At 35.5% G+C, this 24105-nt stretch overlaps 1 protein-coding gene across 6 annotated transcripts in view; it reads right to left on the reverse strand.

The window, feature by feature from the left end:
- The window catches only part of LOC125650359 (apoptosis-stimulating of p53 protein 1-like), a 40927-nt gene that overhangs the window by 2915 nt on the left and 13907 nt on the right, over nt 1–24105 (reverse strand). For 3 of the 6 annotated variants that reach the window (XM_048878578.2, XM_048878576.2, XM_048878577.2), the window contains exons 4-9: nt 16269–16327; nt 6201–6474; nt 4420–4604; nt 2046–3773; nt 1685–1818; nt 268–434 (exon numbers count right to left, since the gene is read on the reverse strand). In XM_048878578.2, coding sequence (XP_048734535.2) covers nt 268–434; nt 1685–1818; nt 2046–3773; nt 4420–4604; nt 6201–6474; nt 16269–16327 — 2547 coding nt within the window. Of the gene's footprint in view, nt 1–267; nt 435–1684; nt 1819–2045; nt 3774–4419; nt 4605–6200; nt 6475–10124; nt 15582–16268; nt 16328–17252; nt 18626–24105 lie in introns of those variants that run through there. The other 3 variants (XM_048878580.2, XM_048878579.2, XM_048878582.2) reach the window with 3 other exon arrangements.

Raw genomic sequence — 24105 nt, forward strand, 5'->3', positions numbered from 1 at the left:
TTGAATATGGTATTTATAAATTAACTGCAAGAGGTGCTTACACAACAATAGCGGTCAATAGAGTGAATATGGTATTTATAAATTAACTGCAAGAGGTGCTTACACAACAATAGCGGTCAATAGAGTGAATATGGTATTTATAAATTAACTGCACGAGGTGCTTACACAACAATAGCGGTCAATAGGGTGAATATGGTATTTATAAACTAGAATCCCTATCACTTGTTTGTTGTGATTTCACTGTGTTGGATGGACTAGACAACTTACTGTAAAGGTACTCTGAACAACCATCAAAACCATCCTCGTCCTCCTCACATTTCTCCGCCGCCGTCTCGTGGTCACTGATCGTTGTGGCAAATATACAGGCTCCGTGTTCCACGAGGAATATTACCATTTGTATGTTATTACAGGAAGCTGCACAATGCAGAGGTGTCCTAAAGTACAAATACAATTACATTAATGACACCGACTATAGTTCTGAGCATCTTAATTAAACATAGTACTACTAGTGATAGAAAATAACCAATGCTCCAAGTCCAACAGTACTGGTACACAGGAGTGCGGTCACAATAGAGAGTACTGCTACTGCGAATTACTTCATACTTAACCATTACTAAAATACCAGACGTTTTTATATGTTTTAAGGTGGCTCACTTCACCTTTAAAGAGTTTTATCAAATCAGCACGAAATGATTTAATCATGAAAGATATGATATGTAATAAGTACATATTATGTCTAAAAGTAAAAAATTATGCAATCTTGGAGGAGAAACACGATTTTCAAAAATTATTTCAATAAATAACACAAAAGACACTGGTGGATTTGAATTCAGAATTTGCAAGTCACCAACCCGATACTTTATCCACATAAATTTACAAACAAATCAATCGATACAAGTAATTTCACAAAAAAAGTTGAATCGCCATCTTGTGACGTAGTGTCATAAAATGTATAAGTCTTGATGAAGTGAGCTACCTTAAAAGTACTTATTTCTGCAAGATTTTCTACGAATGCACACATAAAATCCAAAGCTCTTCCGTAGCATCACACTATTAAGTTAATGAAAAAAATGAAAGAGAGATTCATGAATTTGTGATAGACCTACTATTTGAAAGGAAATTTCCATCCTGTGTTATTTTGTCAAGGCATATTAAAAATTGAATTCATCTCAATGTAAATTCACCTAAAATCATTGATTATACTACTTTAGGGTAACAAACTAAATATCTTTGTGATGGCAAACATCAGAAAAGGCCCCACTTTGTGGCATTTATATCCGAAATTCAAAGTCGGGTCCACAAAGCCCAAACTCGGACCAGTAATCCATTAATTTCAGTTCCATGTATGAATTTTCAATTCAATAGCTGCAGATAGATCAAAAAAGTCTGGAAAAGCATTAATATAGACAAGTGGACACACACAACCCATGGCTGATCACTATAGGGCACTCCCTACTGTGGGAGTCTAACAAGTTTTTGCCCAGTTTCAAAATGAAGGGGAAATCTGTGAAAATATAATGAGGGCAAAAATTGACCCATATAAAATATCATGAGAAATTATGTAATTTTTGGGTTAATTAAGAGGGAATCTAAAGTAATCACATCCTAAATAATAGTGATACTAAGGTAATACTAACAAGCTATAACTTTCAGAGAAAATTAGTGATACTAGGGCAATACTAACCAGCCATCACTGTCAGGGGAATTGACATCACAACCAAATTCTACCAGAAATGTGACAATGTCATAATGGCCAGCACAGATAGCATTGTGCAATGCAGTGATTCCTTCGTCATTGGGCTCACTCACGTTTGCAACCTGTCAACAAGCAAATTATTAGAAAATATGTTTTCATAACTTCTGATTCCGTTTCTAAATATGGCCTTTTATTGTTCAACTTTGCTTGGTTGTTTTTTAATCTTGGTACTTAAAAATAACTTGCCATAAATAACCATCCAAAGAATGCAATATATAATATACTGCAATGTCAAATGCTAATAGCAGGTGATTACATTTGTGACATTAAAAAAAAAGACAACCCTCACCTGTGAGGCACATCTTTTGACCATTTCTACCTCGCCCTCCAAAGAGGCATCCAGTAGAAGAGCGAGGGGGTCAAAGCTGACTCTGTTGCCTGAGCTCTTAGAATGATGGGATCGTAAATTGGTCTTTTTCCTCGGCACCACATTAGTATTCACCACCTCGGGGGAACTCAGAGCTTGGTCATTTTTATCCTCACCTCTACCCAAATCATCCACAAGATTTCCCATGCTGTCTACAGGAACATCTTCCGGGACACCCCCTATGAAAGAGGTAGCCTGCGTGTTGTTGAGAATATGGTTTTTATCGTGTCTGTCCACATGTTTATGTAAGAGTCTCACCATTTCTTCACTATCACTACTGTCAGAGGGGCGACGGTGAATTTTCTTTGCAGGGCGGTTGTGACTGATTTTGTCAGATGTCAAATCAGGGTATTGGTGAGGTGTTGGGTTAAAAGAATGAACATGATCATGGGTATGGGTATTCTGGGGTGGTGGTTCAGAGATTTGAGGCATCTGACCACTCTGTGCCCTATTTACATCACTTTCAGAACTCTCACGCTTCTGGTCTGCTTCATTTCCTCTAGCAAGATTTTTGTAAAGCATGTCCATATTTTTCTGATATTTCTGTAAAGCATCTGGCCTTAATCGTCCCATGTATGTATTAGCTATCTGATTTTTAGATGCGAAATTGATAGTTTTAACGGGATTATTAGCACCATTGTTCTCCAATGACTTCACAGAATTCACATTACCACCATTCACATTTGTAGTTTTCAAATTAGAATCCATAACTTGCTCTGGTGGCTTCCTCAGAGGCCTAGAAGAGTCTGTTTGATCCTCACTCATCTTTGGCTGTGGGGGAGTGTCTTTGGTATTTGACGGTGGAGGAGGGGGAGGAGGAAGTCTGCGAGAGGTAGGAGCACCATTACTGTGTGAGGTATTATGAGAATTTTTGGTATGATCATTCGGTTTACCACTTTGCGAGCCTTCACTGGATGCCGGTGAACTTTGCCCACTCCCCCCTTGGCGTATCTCCTCCTGAACATTAATTGTTGGCCCATTGTTGAGACCCTGATTTTGTGCCCTATTTGTTAATACTGAGGTACTGAATGTTGATCCATAAGGTCGTGGTGTGAAGTAGGTCAGGCCGGTGTTGGCTGACCTTGGGGGTGGAGGTGGTTTTACAGATTGTCCAGCAGATGAAGGAACAGGTGGTTGATATCGCTGAGCTGCTTTAATTACCGATTCTGAGACTTGTGAAGTTGTCACTGCTCCACCATTATTTCCATTATCCAGTCTTGGCGGTCTCTCAGGAGGTTTAGGCTCCTGTTTATTATGTAAGCTGTTGTTATTTTCTTCCTTATCTGTATGGTTTTTGTTTGGAGAAATTAGTTTTGTGTTGGGTGGTAAAGTCTGATACTTCGGATCTTGTTTTGCAAAGTTTGATTTGAGATCTGCCTCATGCTGAATGGCATCTGGAGATTTTCTGAACTGTATGTACGGTTCCACTTGAGCCACATTACTGGGACGAAGGTTGTGATTGGCATCCAGTTTTTTATTATTGTCCAAGTTTTTCCTCTGTTCTGATTGCTGTGCACGTTTCTTCTTCAATCTCTCCTGCAGCTCATGAATGCGATTGTCCATCTTAGAGATTTCCTCCTTGCGTTGATTTAACATTTCTCTATGCTTGTTCAATTTTGAATTCTGTTGTTCATTTAGCTTGTTCCTTATCTGAGAGAAAAAAAGTTCATATTTAAAATGTTTATCGTGGAAATGTCTTCTGTTATTAAATTTCATGTTTACACATTTTTAAAATTAATCTTCAAAGTGGATATATTTTCAATTCAGCCCACCTTGCAATTTGATACTTGATTAAACCCCCCATATTCTTAGTTATAACATTTCGATCCACGGTCCATTTCAACACAATATAAGGACCTGCTTAAGTGATTCATTCAATGTATTAGAAATGAAAACCCAGCCAGACAAGGTGCATTCACATCAAATTAAAATCCAAGGATGTTTTGACTGCCAGTCATATATTTTTTAATTCAATGTTATATACCATATACCAGTATCAAATTACGCATTTCTCATGATTAATACAAGTACACACTTTAAAGGTTCCCATGTACTGTCATAAGCTCCATATCAAAATTCAGCAGTCATAAACAAGGTTATCATGACTGATGTCTATTTCAATACATATCTAAAGCACAATTGTAAATCTACAAAATTCATTGCTGACACTTCCAATTTGAATTTCATGCCATTTAATTCCCCCTATAAACCACATGTTAGAAGCACAACTGTATACATTTGCAATATTTGTAGTTACCACTTTGAATTGAACTCTATTTCCTCAAATAATCCTTACCATCAATTCTTTCCGTAGTTTCTCCAGTTCAGCAGCTGCTGGATTCTGAGATCCATTCTTGGTGCTGGCTCGGTCCTGGCGGATGGTTTCGAGCTGTCGTGTCATTTCCTCAACCTTTGCTACAGCCATCACCAGCTCCTTTTCCTTCTCTGTAAACAATGCTTTCACACTCTCCAACTCTGTGTCTAAAAACAACATAAAAACATTTCTATTTCTGAAATTTCCTCAATTGTGAACACTCATTAATATCATGCTTAAAATTATTTTATGTTTATCTTTTCCAAGTGGTTTTTTTCTTCCCCAAGTGCTTATAAAAATCAGAAAATTATCACTAAAAATCAATACACAAAGTGTCTTCTGTCTTACATGGAAAAATAGAAAAAAATATCAAAACAAACAATCACTTAAAGGGACTTCACATGAAAAGAATACTTCAAACTTCAGAGGGAGACTCTGTTGAAAGTTCTCACACTTTTGGTCCATTCCAATTGAGCTTAAGAGTTCTACTAGCTGTTTCCTAGGGTTATAGGCTTCTGTTATTTGACACTATTCTTTAAAAACTTATTATTATTGTTGGAGCCAATTGATGGCAATTTATTTTCGAGCTACTTACATCAAAGAGTACAACAATCAAATGCACTACACTGCACAAGAGATCAAGTTTACATGCAAGTCTTTTTCTGGGTTGGATTCTGGTTATATTTTATTTCTTGCCCGTTTTCTTTTTTTTTTTTTTAACAAATGACTATTTTCTATCCTTGTTACATCTTAATGCATGTTTTGACAGCTGCCGAGTGCTATGGGGTGCAATAAATTCTGACATGTTTTTACTTCCTAAAATAAACCACTGTGCTGAAGTTTTTCGTACTTTTTGCTACAAAGCACAAAGTCTGCAGAAATAGCAATATAATATGCATAAATCACTCCAATATTCTGTTCAGGTTGTAATCTGACCAAAAAAGGCACCGCAGCCTATGAAAGTCACCAAAATACTTACCCCATCAATCTTTTCATAGTCTCAGAACTTGCTTTTTATGACCAAAGCAATAACTTGCATGATTTATAAATCTTTGTTCATGTTACTTTTATGCCATATTTTGTATTTTTCCTTTACATTTTCCCTATATTTCATGAATATTTTAGGGTAGAGGTTTTCTAAACATTAAAAGAAAAATAGCATTTGAATACGTACAGTACACTATTTTATATCTAACATCAAAAGGACTACAAAAGCAGTCAACATTCCGGTATCCCTCATCAATTTCTGACCAGATCTAGCTGGCTTTCCTGTTTCCTTGATTTTTTTTAACCCCTTGCTGTTCAGGAGAATTCCCCTTCCATCAAGTTTATGGAATATGACACTAAACCATATGTATAAAATTTCCAGAGAGGTTACAAGCCCCAGTCACAAACCATTGACCCTATCCACACATCTTAAGAGGGATTATGAAGCTTCACAAAAGACAACATTTTTATGCAAATATTTGTAAATCACTTTTAGCACAACTCTTGCAGTAGCTTTGAAAGACCATGAATAGCAACCTAGCTTTTTACTTGTTTAGTTCTAATACCATTGAATGATATTCAACAAGATTTCATGTTTACACAGACTTGAAAAGTTTCTAGTAACAAACAAAATGAGTAAAGAAGAAACATAATAAAACTGATATTTGTCTGTCGCTGCAGTGAAGGACAAGGAACTCTTTTTTCTCTGTTCTATTATATCCCTACATTGGAAGCAGGAATATCTATATTTTGTATATACTTGTTTTCTCTCTTACTGAGTGTGCCATTGGTGTTCCTGTGCTTGTCCACCTCCCCACGCAGGGCGCGGAGCTTTTTGAGCTTCATTTCCTGCGATTCCACTCGGTCCCTTAGTTTCTTGAGCCGGTCACCCTCGGCAATAACGTTCTGCTGCCTCTGGTCCTGTTGCTTCAGGTACTTCAGTCGTTGTTCCTTAGCCACCAGAATTTGTTGCTGGTGCTCTATTTGCTGCTGTTGCCTAGCAGCCATGTCCTGAAGCTCAGACAGAGTTAGATCAACTCCTCCTGGCAGCTATTGAAAATAAAGAAAACAGTAATCTAATTAATACTTTTTTCAATTTTAAATCATGATGTACATGATTTGCAAAACTGCATGGATATACATGTGGCACTTCAACTTTGACACAATATTTTTGAAAGATTAAGATTTAGAGGGATGTTTCAACATTTGATCTGTACTTAGCCCTTGTTTACATGTGAAATTGTGTTTAGCTCTGCATGTCTGATGAAATATAATCACAAACCGATTTTTAAAGTCACAGATATCATCAATCAAACATCAAGTGACATTCCAAAATAGGTCACTTTGAAATCAAAGTCACCTTATGTTCATAAAATATGCTAACAAAATTCAGATTCACCCCTCAGTAAGGAATGAAAGCTTAATGTTTATCAATTCATGCATACAAATTCGTCAAACTGCTGATATTAATCAGAAGTCAAAATATGTGCCAAAAACCACTTCATTGTTTGTGGTTAAAATGAATACAACAAAAAAGTCCCCCTTGTTGAAAAGTTTCAAAATACTTGAATTATCAGCGGTATCAATTATGCGTGAACACGTCTATTTGCATGATTCAAGCAAAAAATGGCCTGATTACTTTAAGTATTATATTGTTAAAATCCCTAGGATTTTATAGTCCTTGGCCTTAAATTTGTATTACCTGTGACCATTTCTAACACAAAATATTTACTAAGTCACAGCCCAAAGGTTAACAGAAATTCTATAGGCCAATTTCTACAATCCTCCATAATCAGACATTTGAGTAAATATACTCACTGGTTCTATGTAAGCTATTATCAATGACTTAGTCACCTGAGTTTGCAAAATAGGTGTCTTGGCAATCACCATCTGTTAATAAGTGGACAGAACATGTATGCTTAGAACATGGCCAAAATAGCTGTCTTTACAATCACAACAAGTCTATAATATACACTATACCAGCATAAACTATCCAGTTATGCAATTTTACAACCAGACCTTATCATCTGTCTAAATAGATGAGCCATCAATCAGCCCTGGATAATAAAATAATCTCTTCCTTGGAGATTACGGGTCACATTTTCGTTATGGATAATATCATTTTTGTCCTGTCACTATACTGTTTAGATGTTTAATACTACATCAGTAAATGTTTACATCAAGGATGTTCACAAGACTTCCAGACTAACTATAATCTTGTCAAAATTATATCAAAACCATCTATGAATTGCAAATTTGATGTTGTATGTCAGACCAGTATGACATTGTCTATATGGTAAACTATTATTTCAGCATTATAGCTTTCACTCACTATAGGTCACATGTTACCGGTGTCAACTCCAATATTGAACAAACCCCTATCTGGAACACTTCATAACAATACTGCATCCTTTAATTTCTTGGAACTGTAGCAAACCGTCATGCATGTCAAAAAACCATGTGACACTTAATTACTAAAAACCAAGAAATTCAATGAAAGATTGGGTTAATTAGCACCCTATTATCAATGAAAATTTTTCACACTTGTGTCAATTTGAATATAAACCACCCCCCCCTGTAGGACACAAGGGGAGTCCTCTCCCCTTGATTAGCAGTAGGTTGCCTTGATGCACAGATGTCTTGAAATCATGCATAAAGAACTGCAGGACACTGAAACTCTATGAAGAATGTATGTGTATAATATAAGAGAAAAGCCATACAATGCTCAAAAATACGCATCTATAGACAACAATTCAAGACATCAACCTTAGTTATCTGGTCAGTTAGATATGATCTGGAGTAAACAACCATTATTAAACAGATCACTCTTTAAAGAAAAATGCACAAAAACCCCTGCCTTGCTTTTTGTTGGTAAAACACATTCTGAAACAATTTAATTGATTATCTAGTCAGATAATCAACATGTGGGTTTTTTTTCAAAACAAAGAGCTAGAACTATCCTTTCTAGTGTGTAGAGATTTTATCTTTCAATTCCCAAAGTTAAATGATTGTTTCAATTCTGATCTGCAAGCCAGCTAGTTTAAGCTTTCATGACTTCCAAATGACAAACCATGCCAAGAGATTCCCATACAATTTTCTGCACTGGCTCACCTCTTTCAGAGATACCATGAGCATTTTAAAACTCCTCATTCAACAAACTTTCAAGACAGGAAATATCAAGTATCAGCATTGGATTACATCAAACAAACTCAAAATGATTTATTCTCAAGCTTCCTTCAAATATGCAGTCTTGTCTTTTTAAATTTTCCAACTTGCAGTGGAAAAGAATCAACACTACAAAGAGTCCAGACCACAAATGTTTGAAAAAATATGACAAACTAAACTCCAATTACCATTAATTACAGGGCACATCTGCAGTCACGGAAATGCCCTTCTTGCACATGTTAGAATGGCGGCTAAGGTGTTACTAAGAAGAGGAATTCCTCGTTGTCTGTCAACGGAAAATTCTGTCTCATCATCAAGCGGATTTGCTATGGGTGTGTTATTTGTAATGTATCATATTTACAGGTAGTAACAGCAATGCTTGGAGACATGCAAAATGTCAAAACGTGTTTTAACCATTAAGTGCTGACTGAGAGATGAGGGTCTGATTCCTTGTTTGTAGAATGCAGCCTTGAGATTTTGGAGGGGATGTGTGTCTGTTTTAGGGTCAGTTTTTACCCTCCTCAATTATTGGCATGGAATACAAGAACTATCCCTCATGTTCAAGACAGTCTCAGTTTAATTGTTGTAATTTTGTAATTGTCAGGGTGTCTTTTTCTTTTCCTTTAGGTTTGTGGGAAGCACTGTACCATCTCATATTGACATTCACGCTTTTTTTTTCTCAATTAAGTGTGTTTTGTGCAACTCTGAGGACTCCTCTGATGAAACTCAGTTGTTATTCACAATTGGATTAAAAATGATGTAGAACAGGAATTATGACATTACAAATAAGATGTTTTGTCGCTATTTTTGGTATTCTGACATAAAATGACTTTTTTTTTATGCAGTGTTCTTCTACAAAGCTTTATTTTCAACCATCTGGACTGTGATAGAAAAATGTTCCTTGTGCAAAGCTGTACTCTATGTAGTCATTTTAGATGCTACGTATTCCAAATCACTGCAAATATCAGAGAGAAGTCGTGTGAAACTATATATTTGACTTTGGCATAATCCCTTTGATGAATTTCGTCTTCCTATAGAGCTTTCAAATTTTGAGTTTCATGGGGGTCTAGAAAGGTTGTTATTATACCTAGTACGTACTTTATAAACAATTAACACATTTGAGAATAGTCCCTGTCTGTCCATTATGTCCATAACACAACATACAAATCAAAGCGACTACTTAAAATAACACTGACCACTCAGAATACAATGAATATAGCTATGTCACGCATACCACATATAATAAATGAATATCAACTCTTCCTATAACCAAATATTTCCCAGTCATTTATGTCACCCTGGTCTGTAAATTCAATTACAACCAAATCTCTTTCTTGAAATAAATAGCCCAAATAACCATACATCCTCAGAGTGAATTCAAATTCTTTTAAATGAACACTCATATCAACTGATATTCAGGTAACCGTTAAATATTTCAAAAATTCAACTTTCTATTTACCTAGGCCTCTAGCTCACCTGTCCTGGAGAACACATTTGTATATAAATTTTGGGAGGAGGAGGGGGTTAATTCTTACCATGTTGAGATACTTTTCCAGTTGTGAATTTACAAACTGAAGACTCCTAATATCCCAGTCTTCTTCAGCACTATCATAAGAGAAACGTGAAGCCATGTTCTTTCATCAAACATGATTCATTTATACTCTCACAGGTAAAAATAATCAACAGGTAACTGAAGTCGCTGACAAAAGCTTCCTGTACACAAGGGTGATTTCTTAAGGCCTCCCCCTTCTGAACACTGATTTTCTTCCACTTATGAATAATTCCTTCTAACATGGAATGTTTTCCTTTTTTATCTCATGCCCACTTATGTATCAAGCTATTTTTGGTATGACCTCAGAATTCCAAGATGGCTGACATCTAACAAATCTACTCAATCAAGCGTGAATCTACCTGCCCCCAGGTGGGAAGAAAATATCTGCCTTACATCTCTTTGAATGAAGAGGATTACCAGCACTTAGTTATTGTGGTTCTTAAAAAGCCTTGTTACAGTTTATATAAAGGAAGAATTAAAATATCCTAATCACAATAGCAGACGACTTTGATCACCTCAAATGGCCAGCATGTAGTATTGACAAATTATAGAATGACCTCTATGATATTATGTAAAATTTAAAATAATGCTCCTTTTAACAAATCTAATTTCAAAAAAGGAAATCATGTTTAATTTACTTTTTTGTTCTGTCAATAACTGCCAATTTTATGAAATCCATCTTTAGTTAACCATGAGAAATAATTAATATGATTTATCTAGGTTATTTTTTACTAACAGTAAAGAGTATCTTTCCCCCTTTGACAACTGAACAAATGAATATTTCCCCTTCCACAGGTAAAAATTTCCCTTCAGTTGTAGAAACTAAACAAATTATATGAGAATTTTAACAAAAATAATTTTTATATATTCTAGAATTGTCAAAATTATATTACACGGTGTAAATAATCGTGAGTAATCAATCAATTCATAGGCCTATTTTGAGATATTTTTTAAATAATCTGAAGGTGCCTGCACCCCCATTTGCCTCTCCTGGAAGCTCATGACTGCATTCTCATCAATTCCCCTTAAGGAGGTGTGCTACACCAGAGAAATTTGATGTAGATGAAAAGTGGAGGATATGTACAAAAATGTTTTGAAGTTGAAAATTTTCAAATTTACTTTATTTTGTCAAAAAATACAGTTTTAGTAGAAGGTAATCTGAAAAAAATTTAAAACCCCTGCTGGACTCGAACCTGCGACCTACAGGTCAGCAGTCGGTATTCTAACCTACTGAGCTACTCGGCTAGGTATCTAACTGGAAAAGGAAAAGTCAAATATTGCTGATATCGATTTTTTCATCTATGTTTTTAAAGGAAGTCAGCCATTATGACGATGTAGAGTACTACCTTAAATATGAAATGGGTAGTGAACATCTAAAAGCTGGATAAAACCCTGGAAGTATACTTTATTTCTCAAAATGATCTTGCACAAATAATACACTTTTCCTCATCAATTAGCCAACTGAATAAATGATCCAGTAAAATCAAATTCTGAAAACCAATGGAATCTTCTGATAATATGATTTATCAAAACACTGAATCTTGAAAATCATTATGGCAGTTTGGAATACTCTGTGTAGAGGGAGACAACTCTTGCAATCTTCATAAAATCCAGGTAACTTTGTGTGTTAAACTTTTAATTTTCCCCCATTCACAAGCCCATTTTAGACCACAACCCAAATCAATATTTATGACATCGAAGTATTATCTAAAATCAATATTCTTATTGTTCCCTGGGTCATATTAAACAAGATTTTCCTGAAAACTGAAAGCTTTTAAGAGAACATTAATGGACAGACAGCACCTCCAAGCTATATATTATAATCAGTGCAGACAGATCAAGGCTATTAAAGCTGTTTGCTTGGTGTGACAACCTGCAATCTATGTGTAAAGTTTATGGTATGTACACATCTATCAAAAGTACCAAAATGATCATAAACACAATTGAACAAGGATATCAAAACAACAACGTTATAAATTCCAATTTAACATATATGTATGTGTGCTAGAATTTAAAAAAAAAATCAAAACATAAACACCAACATACAACCCATGTGTGTATATATACATTCTCAGTTCCAATTCTGTTACAAATGCCTTTTTAAAAAAATGAGGAATTTTTTTAAAATGTATTTTCATGCCAATCTTAATATCCCAGTAAAATAAACAAACATCCATTACAGAAAAGATACTCCCTAGCACTTAATCAATTCTTACTGTACCTTCACTTGGATGGGGAAATCCATAGCATTTCCACATGGATGGAGCCTGATTTGAAAGCATGGATATCTAGAATGTTATCAGAACTGTTTATCCTATCAGTGGTGAATTATGGCCAAATTTCAGGTGAATGACATCTTTAAACCAAGGTCAGGGGAAGAAAGTGCCAGAAATGCTATCAACAGATTGATTCTCCATTAATCCACACAATGTAAGCACACTCTGCATCATATTCCCTAATTTTTTGATGTTCTCTTTGATTAATCATTTTTGTAATACAGCACAACACCAGCCAATCAGATTTGAGCTCCAGTGAGTTTGTCCCTGTGAATAATTAAGATAGGCAGGTGATATGACCCACCTGACTCTTCCCAGCATTAGCACCTTTTTAGATCCAATTTCCACCTAAACTACTGAATGGAGAATTGACATGAAATTTCCCGATTTTTATTGTCCTTCACAACTTACTGTTATACTCTCTCTCTATAAATTTCCATGAATTACCAGTGCATCATATTGGTACATGTCCCATATCTCAAAATTTCTCTGAAAATGGACGGCAGATTCTACCCCACAATCCATCATTATCACCAGCTGCCTCCATTACTTATGTACATACCCATAATTTTACCTATGATTGCGAGGACTTGTAAATAAATCTATTCCCTAACAACCATGAGAATCTGCCAATCCCCCAAAAAAACCTACGGTGACAATGGCCAATTAAACGTGTATCATTCAGAAGAATGTCTCGATAAACATCTCACACAAAAGATTTAAATATTTGTTAAACCCTCTAAACTCAATACCAGATTGGGGGTAGAAATTAATTTCAATTTATGAATGTGTTTGGGTCACAAAAATTGTACCAATGTGCGTCACACACTCAACAAACAGTTTGTAAAATACACAAATGCTACTGAGTAATACGGTCTACATACAATACCCAGTATTTTCCCCTGACCCTTTCAATATTTGTAAACATCGGTCAGTCAGTGACAGACAATTAGCCTGATAGTAAGTTTGTCAGACTGTGCAGGTATTAAATCTACGATATATACATTTACTGATCCATAGAGTACTTTTTAATCTTGGATAACCTGTTTGTACTAGTTATAGCCAAAGTCACATAACATTAATCACATATATGTAATGAAAACGAGATTAGAAGAGTCTCTGTGCCAGGATTATTTCATTAGTGAATCTGTATCAGTATTTCAAAATCAAAAAGAAAAATTCAATTTTTGAAAAAGTGAGAAACGAAATATACGATGACATTAATAGGGCCTGAACTGTAATGCTTCATATGATCAATGCAATGTGTCAAAGTCATCACCAAGTTCCATCTAGCTTTAGATGACTACTGCTGATTAGGAACCCATTATAACCAACACCCAAGAAATTCACAAGAACAGAGCTTTCAAAACAATGGAGCACGGGAGGTCTGCACCTTTGTACAGCAATGACAATAGATCCCACTCAATCATACCAATACAAGCCCAACTTGTCATCACGTTAACTTATTCACTGCACCTCTTCTTATCTGGACACTCACTTGATCCAACACTTAAAATCGATAGAGATCTCCCTGATTTTTATAGCGCATGAAGAATTTTTTACTTACAGATACCTGTATATATCTGTAGGAAACCTGTTGTTATGAGGAAGGGTTCCAGTTCCACATGACATGGCCATTTGCCGATTTGTAGCATCAGGCGATTACCACATTGCTTCCATTACATCTTTTGTGGTGGGAAAAGCACAGACAATAAATGTTACCAAAAAATATCAGATGATTTCCCAGAGAAAATCCAAGGTTAATTAATGCGGAAAAAAAATCTTTGCTGTAACTTTTCCCTTCCTTTTCAAAGGTGACCAAAGAAAAGTGTCATCCTGTTTTCTGTCACATCTGGTGAATACAAGGCACTAAGTAATGGATAACAACCAAACCGCTTGACAGCTGCTGAGTACACATAAAACACAATTAAGTGTGCTTAATATTCAACAAATCTCCTTCTCCTAGCCACTGATTTTGTTTTCAAGTGAACTGGTCAAAAGGTCTAATCAATAAACAACATTTTATTACCACTCTCTCCCTAACCAAGCTTTGTGTTCTAGGATATTGACAAAAAAATAAAATTGTTTCTCTGCCTTGTAAATATTGACAACACCCCTAGTGTTATTTAGCTTCAGAGATATAAATCATGCCCCCAATTTGCTTAATTTCAACCCTCACAAATGCCTATCCTTGGCACTCAATATTTCTGTTAATTAAGACATTGATTTTTTGCACACAATAACCTTGCAATTCAATTTACAATCCTAAAGTTCCTTTTTTTCAATGACTGAGAAACCTTAATAATTGATGGCCTTTACTACAATGAATTAACCTACCTACATTTAAAGTGCCTGGTAATTGAGCTACTACTTGAACTCGAAAGATATTTTGTACTTTACTATAGTGAAGGTATAGTTAGTGGATTTTTTTGGTTTTTGTTTTTTATAATAACTCCTACATTTAATTTGAAAAAAGCATTACTTTATACCCATTTTATAAAACTTTTAAATGGAGACCTAATTAGATTAAGATACCAGTTAGTCTGCAGAAAGGCCTCCGAAACATGTAACTAAAGTACTTAAAACAAGGATTCCTTTTACAACTCACTGAAGAATCAAACTTTATACAAAGTAAAAACAGTTTTACAAAGACCTAGCTTATCCGTCTTTACAATTTTGACATTTTCTCACCAGCCCAAAAACTATTTTCAGTGCTAATTAAGACTTTATCAGAGCAACTAGTGAGACAGTCCTTCAAAGAATCAATGACCTGTAGCTTGTTGAATTGAATTTTTCCTCTTATTCTCTGTCACAATGGCTCCCTAGGACTTGTTCCACATGATTCATCCCCCATTACACATACCCCAATCAGTTAGATTTCTAGCATTCTCTAACGACAGCAGCACCAGCGAGTCCATATTGTGAGCTGTGAATCATGCTGGGGCTAGACCTTCATTCTATGACTAGCACTTCAACAAATGAAATGAATGATGAAAATTAATTAACATTGCTACGGAGATTATTGACTGTCACCAAGATTAAAAACATAAAGGCAATCCCAAGTAGAATTAATTAGGATTAGAATTCTCTATGGCCAAGAATCGGTTTCCACTGAAGATTCTGATTCTGTTGGTCAACAATACATCCTTTTTAAGCAGAAAAAAAAAAACAATCTTCCATATTTGTTTTTAGAATGTCTCTTCCTTCTTCAAAGCTTAGTGAGAATAAAATGCAAAACTATTACATACCACAGACTGAAACATCCTGTACATCTATTTGATAAAAAAATCCTAATGAAGAGAAGACTGTGACATACCTAACTTGACGTGACAACAAATTGAATACATATACCAGGTTGCTATAAATGTCAGAAATCGCTAACCACTTCCTTGTCATTTAACTCTCAGTAAATTACACTTTGATTAGCTTCTTGTGTTTTTCTCACTGCGTAAATCCCACCCAACATCACATCTTATCATGGTGAATTGGATCTCCTCAGTCAAACACAAAACCATTAAATTTAGATCCATAAGCATGAATTGCTCCATAAATTGCAGTGATATGGTTATTCTTTTAAATGTTTAATTAACATGGAATAATGCATGCCAGGACATAGAAGAGATTTTTTTGTTGTATAATTTTCTCTTCCCGATACTTAATGTATTCTAACATGCAAGAGTGCCAACTGATCATTGTAGAAGTGCAACTGAACATCAAATGGCTGCGACTGGTCATGCATCTCTTTGTGTCACAAATACACCTCCCGAGTGCATGCCTAAATCTGATATAAAGTATATGATAAATTGCCTTCTCCCACCTATTGTTCTGTGTGCAGTAAGTGCACTACCTACCCCATTGACAGGTGATGAGATTATTTCTCCATCTCCATTTCTCTGGTGCGCTCTCTGACCTGGAAAATACAAATTAAGATTTCCGTAAAAATAATGAGCCTGGATTACATGAAGCAGCTCAGGTAAACCTCCCTCAATGCAAAAAATAAAATCCAGAGCAACGAAAAAAAAATATGTGTTTAAAAACGGAACAAAAGTTAAATTAGCCACATTAGAAAACGATGAATATAGTGGCTGCTAAACCTAGTTCAGGGATCTTAGCTTACACTGGATTAGTTCTTCCTGATCGTAATAAGTCACTTTAATGAACCAGTCTCCTTGGGTGAGAGTTAGGACCTCCATTCCGCTATACATTCAAAGTACCACTAACTAATGGTACAAGATACTTAGGCAATGACTTAGACCCTGATGTAGCACCCAGGGTGTCACTTGGCGGGGCTGAGGGTCCCTGGGGTCACAAGTATACTACACTTTTCTACATAATATTACAAATTAAACAAGAAGTTTACCTGAGACTTACAAATTTATGACTGAGACATCAAACAAATATTTAATTTCTGTCCATCATCCATCATTCCTAATTCCCTTGTTCTATTTCCACCATACAAGCAAGAAGTTGTAATGAAATTTATCAGGTTTTGTTGACATGTAATCCTCTTTATCAGAGAAATAAAGCTCAGTACAGTGTCTGGTATATTTCTATTGCTTTGGATTCCTGTAACCTTGCTGAGATAAATATTTCTGATAAACATCCACAAAACAGAAAACCATCCATCTATACCAACCATTAAAAAACCTTTCCTTCACAAGCTAAAGGTATTTAATATCCACAAATCAAACAGATATAGGTGAAACTATTCAGTTCGGACCAGCGTGGCACTTTTATCTATACAACCAAAAATCTGATATGTACCTACCCTGTTTGTATTTTAAACTGACAGGTACATGATATGTCACCTTGAAGATCAACCTTAATATTCTTACCTGCTCTCATTTTTATTTTTTCAAGGTTTTCATTCCTTTTGTGAAAATTTAACTTTATCCACTGATGAAAAATGCCAGCACTTATCCGGGAAGATTCCTTAATGTATCCCACAGTATGATATATCAGACATTGACAGGAGTGTAATCCATATGGTGGAACTTTTATCTGATATTACAGGATTTTGTGCAAATAATCATTTGGTACTGTTCCAAAATTTGAATGGTCTGGTCCCAACTGAACATTCCCTTACACACTGCAACAAATGTTTACCTGGTGCACTGACAGGGACCAGTCAAATACAACAGAGGCCCACAAACACTACAGCTACACCAAGTACCCATGTCCATGGATCAAACTCCTGACAAATTGTTGTTGTGGTTCAATTAAAAAACCACATACCATCTCACAGACGCAGTAAATCAAGCACATTCCTCAGTAGAGCTCTTCTCTAAAATCCAACTGTCAATCATTGTTAATCAGATACAAGGCAGTGGATCCCAGAATTCTCTGTCACTTCAGCCACTCCTAATCCCAGCGTTTCTGTCATCAGGATAATTAAACCAACAACACCAACTTTCTTATCGAAAGTCTTCACTGCTTTTGTTGTGCGGTCTGCCAAAAATTACCCACACCAGAACCATGCATCTACCTTGAAAGAATCCACACTTTCTTCAGTGACGAAATCAATTATTCCGCCCCAAAACTTTACCTCTTGATAAACCATCCCATTTATCGATTTTCATCCCAAATTCTTAACCTTTTAACACACAAACTCTAGCAATCAATATTTTAAAGTTTAGAAATACTGAATAGGTGCTTTAACAATAGAAGACCTGTATATAATCACTTCTTGCCATCTGATACACAGATTAAGTGAATTTTCTGGATGGAAGATCATATGGTCAGTGGGCACTTAGTTAAAAGGTTACATACTAATCCCAAATTCTATTTTGTTAATGACAAACCTTTAATTCAAGGATTCCTGTTACCTCACTCCTCAACCTATTGTTATCTGATCAGCAGACAACTTGTCAACAGTTTTGCCAGGTATTCCCAAACATCAAAACAGCTTTGGTATTTCTAATGATAAATCTTTTGCAAAAACTCTATTGATCATCAGTCCCTCAATTCTTGTCCTTCTTACTTTCCAAATATTACCTACCAATTGGACACGATTAATTATTCCCCCTGAGCCTTGACTGGACCAGTTCTCAGCATCAAACACTACAAAAACATCTTTTTATCGCATCTGGAATCTTCTAGCCCAGGGTAAAGCCTGTTTTTAATGGCAGGCCTAATTTCCTATCAGGCTTACAACACAACAATAAAAATGCACTTAAATCACTATTCACATGCTATTTACAAACCCCAGCAATAGGAAAATAGTTAAACATTAAATCTACCTACAGGAAATTATAAGCATTAACGGTTGATGAATAGACAATTGATGAACAATCCATTAAAGGTTGAATCAGAAAAGAAAAAGAGTTTGAGTATTTTCCCCTAGTAAGAACAGGTGCAATTGAAAGCTAGAAATGAAACAAAAAATTATCACCTACTTGATCTAAATTGCAAGAAAAGCACTGGAAGCATAAGCACTTTAACCTGATATATATACTGTGTATTTATATTCGTAGTTAAGGATCCTTTATTCACTCCACACTGAAGAGTTCCCAGTGTACTTTCTCATGATAGTTCAATCAATAAATAGTTGTGCTGTAAAAGATTAACTAAATATTCATAAAATAAAAAGTAGGCATTTATTCTTATTAGATGAAAAATATAGGGTTGCGCTGACACTGAAATTATTTTCCCAAACGACAGATGAAATATCTATGGCACGCCAAATTCACAAAAATGAGCTAAACATAGTTTCACAGTTGATAAACTAGGTTTATCGACTGTAAACTATAGTTTACAGACTGTAAACTATAGTTAACGACATTAATCTACATTTCACATCTGTAAACCATAGTTAACAGATAATCTATGTTTCACAAGCATAAACTATAATTAACAATGAAAACAATCATTAGCGATTGCAAAACATAATTTATCTGATAAATACGGTTTCACGATTGTAAACTACGGTTTACAAGTCTGATAAATATAGTATCACAATTTGTGAAACTAGGATTAACAATTGTGAACTATAGTTAACGAATGTAAATTATAGTTTACAAATGTGAATCTGTATTTATCAGCAAAATATATTGTTAACGTTTATTTAAAGACAGATAAACTTGGATTAGCATTTGTAAACTATAGTTTACAACCGTTAAATATAGTTTTACGGATGAAAACTATAGTTAACGAATCATTAACTATAGTTTACAGTTCGTAAACTATAGTTTACAGTCGATAAACCTAGTTTATCAACTGTGAAACTAGGTTTAGTTAATTTTTGTGAATTTGGCGTGCCATAAATATCGTATGTGCACTTTTCTATGCTTTAGAGTGATCTTCCCTTGGATAGTACTTTAAAATGACTTTGAAAATTTGTGATCAAAGATATTTGCTATATTAATGGTGTGTGTGTGTTCCATGCCAGAACAACAATAACATGAAGTTTGCTGTTTTAATCATAATTTTCTGCTTTTATCAAAACACTAGAAGACTGACTCAGTCAAGAAGGGCCCTGCTGAGAATTTCATAACCGATGATTGGTTTACTGTCACTAAGAATTGATTATAATTGGACATCTAGAAATTCTATAATAAAGTCATTTAACTACTGAAAAAGTGTAAATAAATATTTTCTACGTTTTATGTGTTATTTCTATTATTCTGAGAGAGTGTTAATGAATATTTTCTGTGTGTATTTGTTATTCTTTTACTACCATAATTTAATTACTTAAAGAAAAGCCAATGCGATTTTTAGAAGGGTTTACGCACCAAAAACGGATATCAATTGCTTCAGTTATCTCCCCGTGTTGTCAAAAACTTATGATGCTCTGGCATAATTAAAATATAATGAAAATTCAGCAAAGAAAAATAAGGAAAGAAATCTAATTTATTAAAATAACAAAAACAAATCTATTGTCACCAATTGAGAACACCACAGTGACATTTGAAAGCGGTTTTATCTAAGTAATTCACACATGGCTTTGCTTGTATCGAGATTCTCTTTTGATGGATGGTCCTTCGTTTATATGTCTGAAAAGTACGTCCATCAGACCGTGTGAACATGTTTTATTCCCCGGGTATGAATATAGACTAATGCCTTTCACTTCCACCGCCATTACGATAAACAAAACTTTGAAGTTAATAGATAGGTCATGGCAGGAATATTTCAAAAACTAAAGTCGTCAAGAAAAACAAAAATCTAAAAACCAATTACTAATAATTGGAATAAAATTTCCATAACAGAGCGCTTAGAATGTGCCAACAATCGACTGATTTTCGATTATAATCGATGATTGGAACACCACTAATTACATGTACTGGTGCTAATGACACGATTCATTAATGTTTGTAATGACAGAGAGGGGGGGGGGGTGGGGGGGGGGGGGGGGGGGGGGGGGGGGGGGATTATGTTCTTTTTCCAAATCTGCATTTCCATCTTCAACTGTAGGATCAACTAATTTGTACAGAATTTGAAAGCTCTTGGTGTAGTCTGATGTAACCTTGACCTATGACCTCATGAGCAAATAAAGCACTGCTAGGGTACATGATTTGCCTGTCTGCAGCTACATGTACAGGATGCATATTTATGTTTGCATGCTTGAAGTTACAAGCTGTGATACTGTCCTTGCAATTCCAAAATTAGGCCACAGTGACCTACATTAAGAATGTATAGCTATAAAATTCCAGGAGGCCACACAAGCTAATTAAAATTAGCTGTTTTGAACCTGCTACCCGCTTCTCAATTTTAATCAGATTGGAGGCCAGTGACCTAAAATTCAATAAAATTCAAAAATGAGGTCAGTGACCTACTTTTGGTTCACCCCCCCCCCTCCCAAAAGATGCATCAACTGACCATGTACAACCATATAATTCCAGAAGAAGGCACAGTGAACTACTTTGGTTAGTGACCCCCTCCCTACCCCCAGGTTGCATCAACTGATCATATTTGATAATGCATATCACTACCTGTAGATGCTTGTATGACTATTCACGACCCTGCTGTTATTGAGATGAAGATTTCTAATGATGTTTTCCTAAATATTCTTATCTAAAACTTTGATCCCCTATTGTGGCCCCACACTACCCGCAAAAAATAGAGGGTAGGGGTCACAATTTGAACAAACTAGAATCTGCACTACTTGGGAATGTTTGCATATCAATATGATTCATCAGGTTTCTAAAGATTTTTTCTATATATTCCCATGCAAAAATTTGATCCCCTATTGTGGTTCTACCCTACCCCCAGGGGCTATGATTTGAACATACTTGAATCTACACTATAATCAAGAAGTTTTCATGTAAATTTCAACTTTTCTGGCCCAGTGGTTCTTGAGAAGATTTTTAAATTACCCCACAATATTTTTGCCTTTTCTTGATTATCTCCCCTTTAAACAGGGCAGGTCCTTCATTTGAACAAACTTGAATACTTTTCACCCAAGAAGTTATACAAAGTTTGACTGAAATTGGCTAAGTGGTTCTGGAGAAGAAAATGTGAAAAGTTTATGAACAGACAGACAGACAGTCGGGCATGCAGACAGACAGACCCCCCCCCCCCCCCCCCCCCCCCATAATCTGTAGGTGTCTTCCTTTAATAAACAACTATCTTTCTGTAGAATATGAAAGCTGTATGTTCTAAATTTTTCAAAATATTTTAGAGGCAGGCATGACAGTAATGATGGAATACAGAAAAGAAATTCAATGAATTTTTCATCTCAAGGAAACTTAAGTTAATGCATACCAATGGACAGACCGATGTGCAGACGTCCGGACAGAGAGTGATTACTATAGGTCACCCACCATATGGCGGGGCCCTAAATATCGTGCCTTACATGCATTAGACTTGGATTGAAGGTATTTATGTGACCTCAAAACCAGAAAATGTATACGTGTATTTCTTTCATCATCAATTAACTTTGTATAAAAAATGAAAGATCTATGTTGAAATCTTTTCAATCTTATCGTGTTACAATGAAAACATAGTAAACTTTTGAAAGCATAGTAAACTTCAGAGATTGAAGTTTTGCATTTTGAAAAAAGAAATTTATTTTCTATATCTTCGTTTTACTTTCATTTCTATTGGTTGGTTGGTTGGTTGTATATTGTTTAACAGTGTTCGAAATTGGTTTAAAACTTGGTATAGACCACGGGTCTATGCCAAAACAAGATGACATAGACCTCATCAAATTGACATAGACTGCAACATTGAAAAAAAAACAACTCAAATTTAAAACACTTATTTTCTTCTATGTACTTAGAAAGCACATTTTCTTTAAATTTCCATAAACAATGTTCTCCTTTCCTCATAACGTTTATCAGACGTCGACTTTTGGGATAACTCTATTGCTTTAAACCTAGAAAATCAGCATAGACAATTTGGTCTATTCCAATTACAATTGGCATAGAGCGGTGCAATTTGACATAGACTCGGTCTATGGTTAATTTACCGGTGCAATTTGACATAGACTCGGTCTATGGTTAATTTACCGGTGCCATTTGACATAGACTCGGTCTATGGTTAATTTACCGGTGCCATTTGACATAGACTCGGTCTATGGTTAATTTACCGGTGCAATTTGACATAGACTCGGTCTATGGTTAATTTACCGGTGTCATTTGACATAGACTCGGTCTATGGTTAATTTACCGGTGCCATTTGACATAGACTCGGTCTATGGTTAATTTACCGGTGTCATTTGACATAGACTCGGTCTATGGTTAATTTACCGGTGCCATTTGACATAGACTCGGTCTATGGTTAATTTACCGGTGCAATTTGACATAGACTCAGTCTATGGTTAATTTACCGGTGCAATTTGACATAGACTCGGTCTATGGTTAATTTACCGGTGCAATTTGACATAGACTCGGTCTATGGTTAATTTACCGGTGTCATTTGACATAGACTCGGTCTATGGTTAATTTACCGGTGCCATTTGACATAGACTCGGTCTATGGTTAATTTACCGGTGCAATTTGACATAGACTCGGTCTATGGTTAATTTACCGGTGCAATTTGACATAGACTCGGTCTATGGTTAATTTACCGGTGCAATTTGACATAGACTCGGTCTATGGTTAATTTCAAACACTGGTTTAATGTCCCGCTTGGGAATCTGTCACTCATATGGAGACGTCACCATTGTCAGTGAAGGGCTGCAAAATTTAGACCTATGCTTGGCGCTTATGGCCTTTGAGCTGGGAGGGATCTTTATTGTGCCACACTTGCTGTGACATGGGGCCTCGGTTTTTGAGGTCTCATCCGAAGGACTGCCCAATCTAGTCGTCTTTTATGACAAGCAAGGGGTACTGAGGACCTATTCTAACCCGGATCCTCACGGAATTCCCAGTCTTTATATTTACATTGTTTACAACTTCATGAGGAAATGACTATCATTATAATTTATAAAGATATCAAAGCTAAAATCATTGGAAATGTAAAATTTGTATATTGGTATAACTATCATACACAATGGATAAATTACAATTCTTTTAAAGGAGAGTTAAGTTTTATAACATTACAGCGAAATGCGATTTTCTATTGAGTTCGATACGTCTCGATTATTCAGTACATTTAGTAGAAAACCCAATGCTTGTTAAGATGCACATAGTTTATGTACGCGATGTACAGGAATAAAGAGGAAATTTTCAAAAGACATTAATGCATTTGTCAATGTACGATTAGTGCAGTCCTATCCTGGGACCAGAAGTTTCTCCTTAAACAAGGGAC

Source organism: Ostrea edulis, chromosome 5, assembly GCF_947568905.1.
Source record: "Ostrea edulis chromosome 5, xbOstEdul1.1, whole genome shotgun sequence".
NCBI lineage: Eukaryota > Metazoa > Mollusca > Bivalvia > Ostreida > Ostreidae > Ostrea > Ostrea edulis.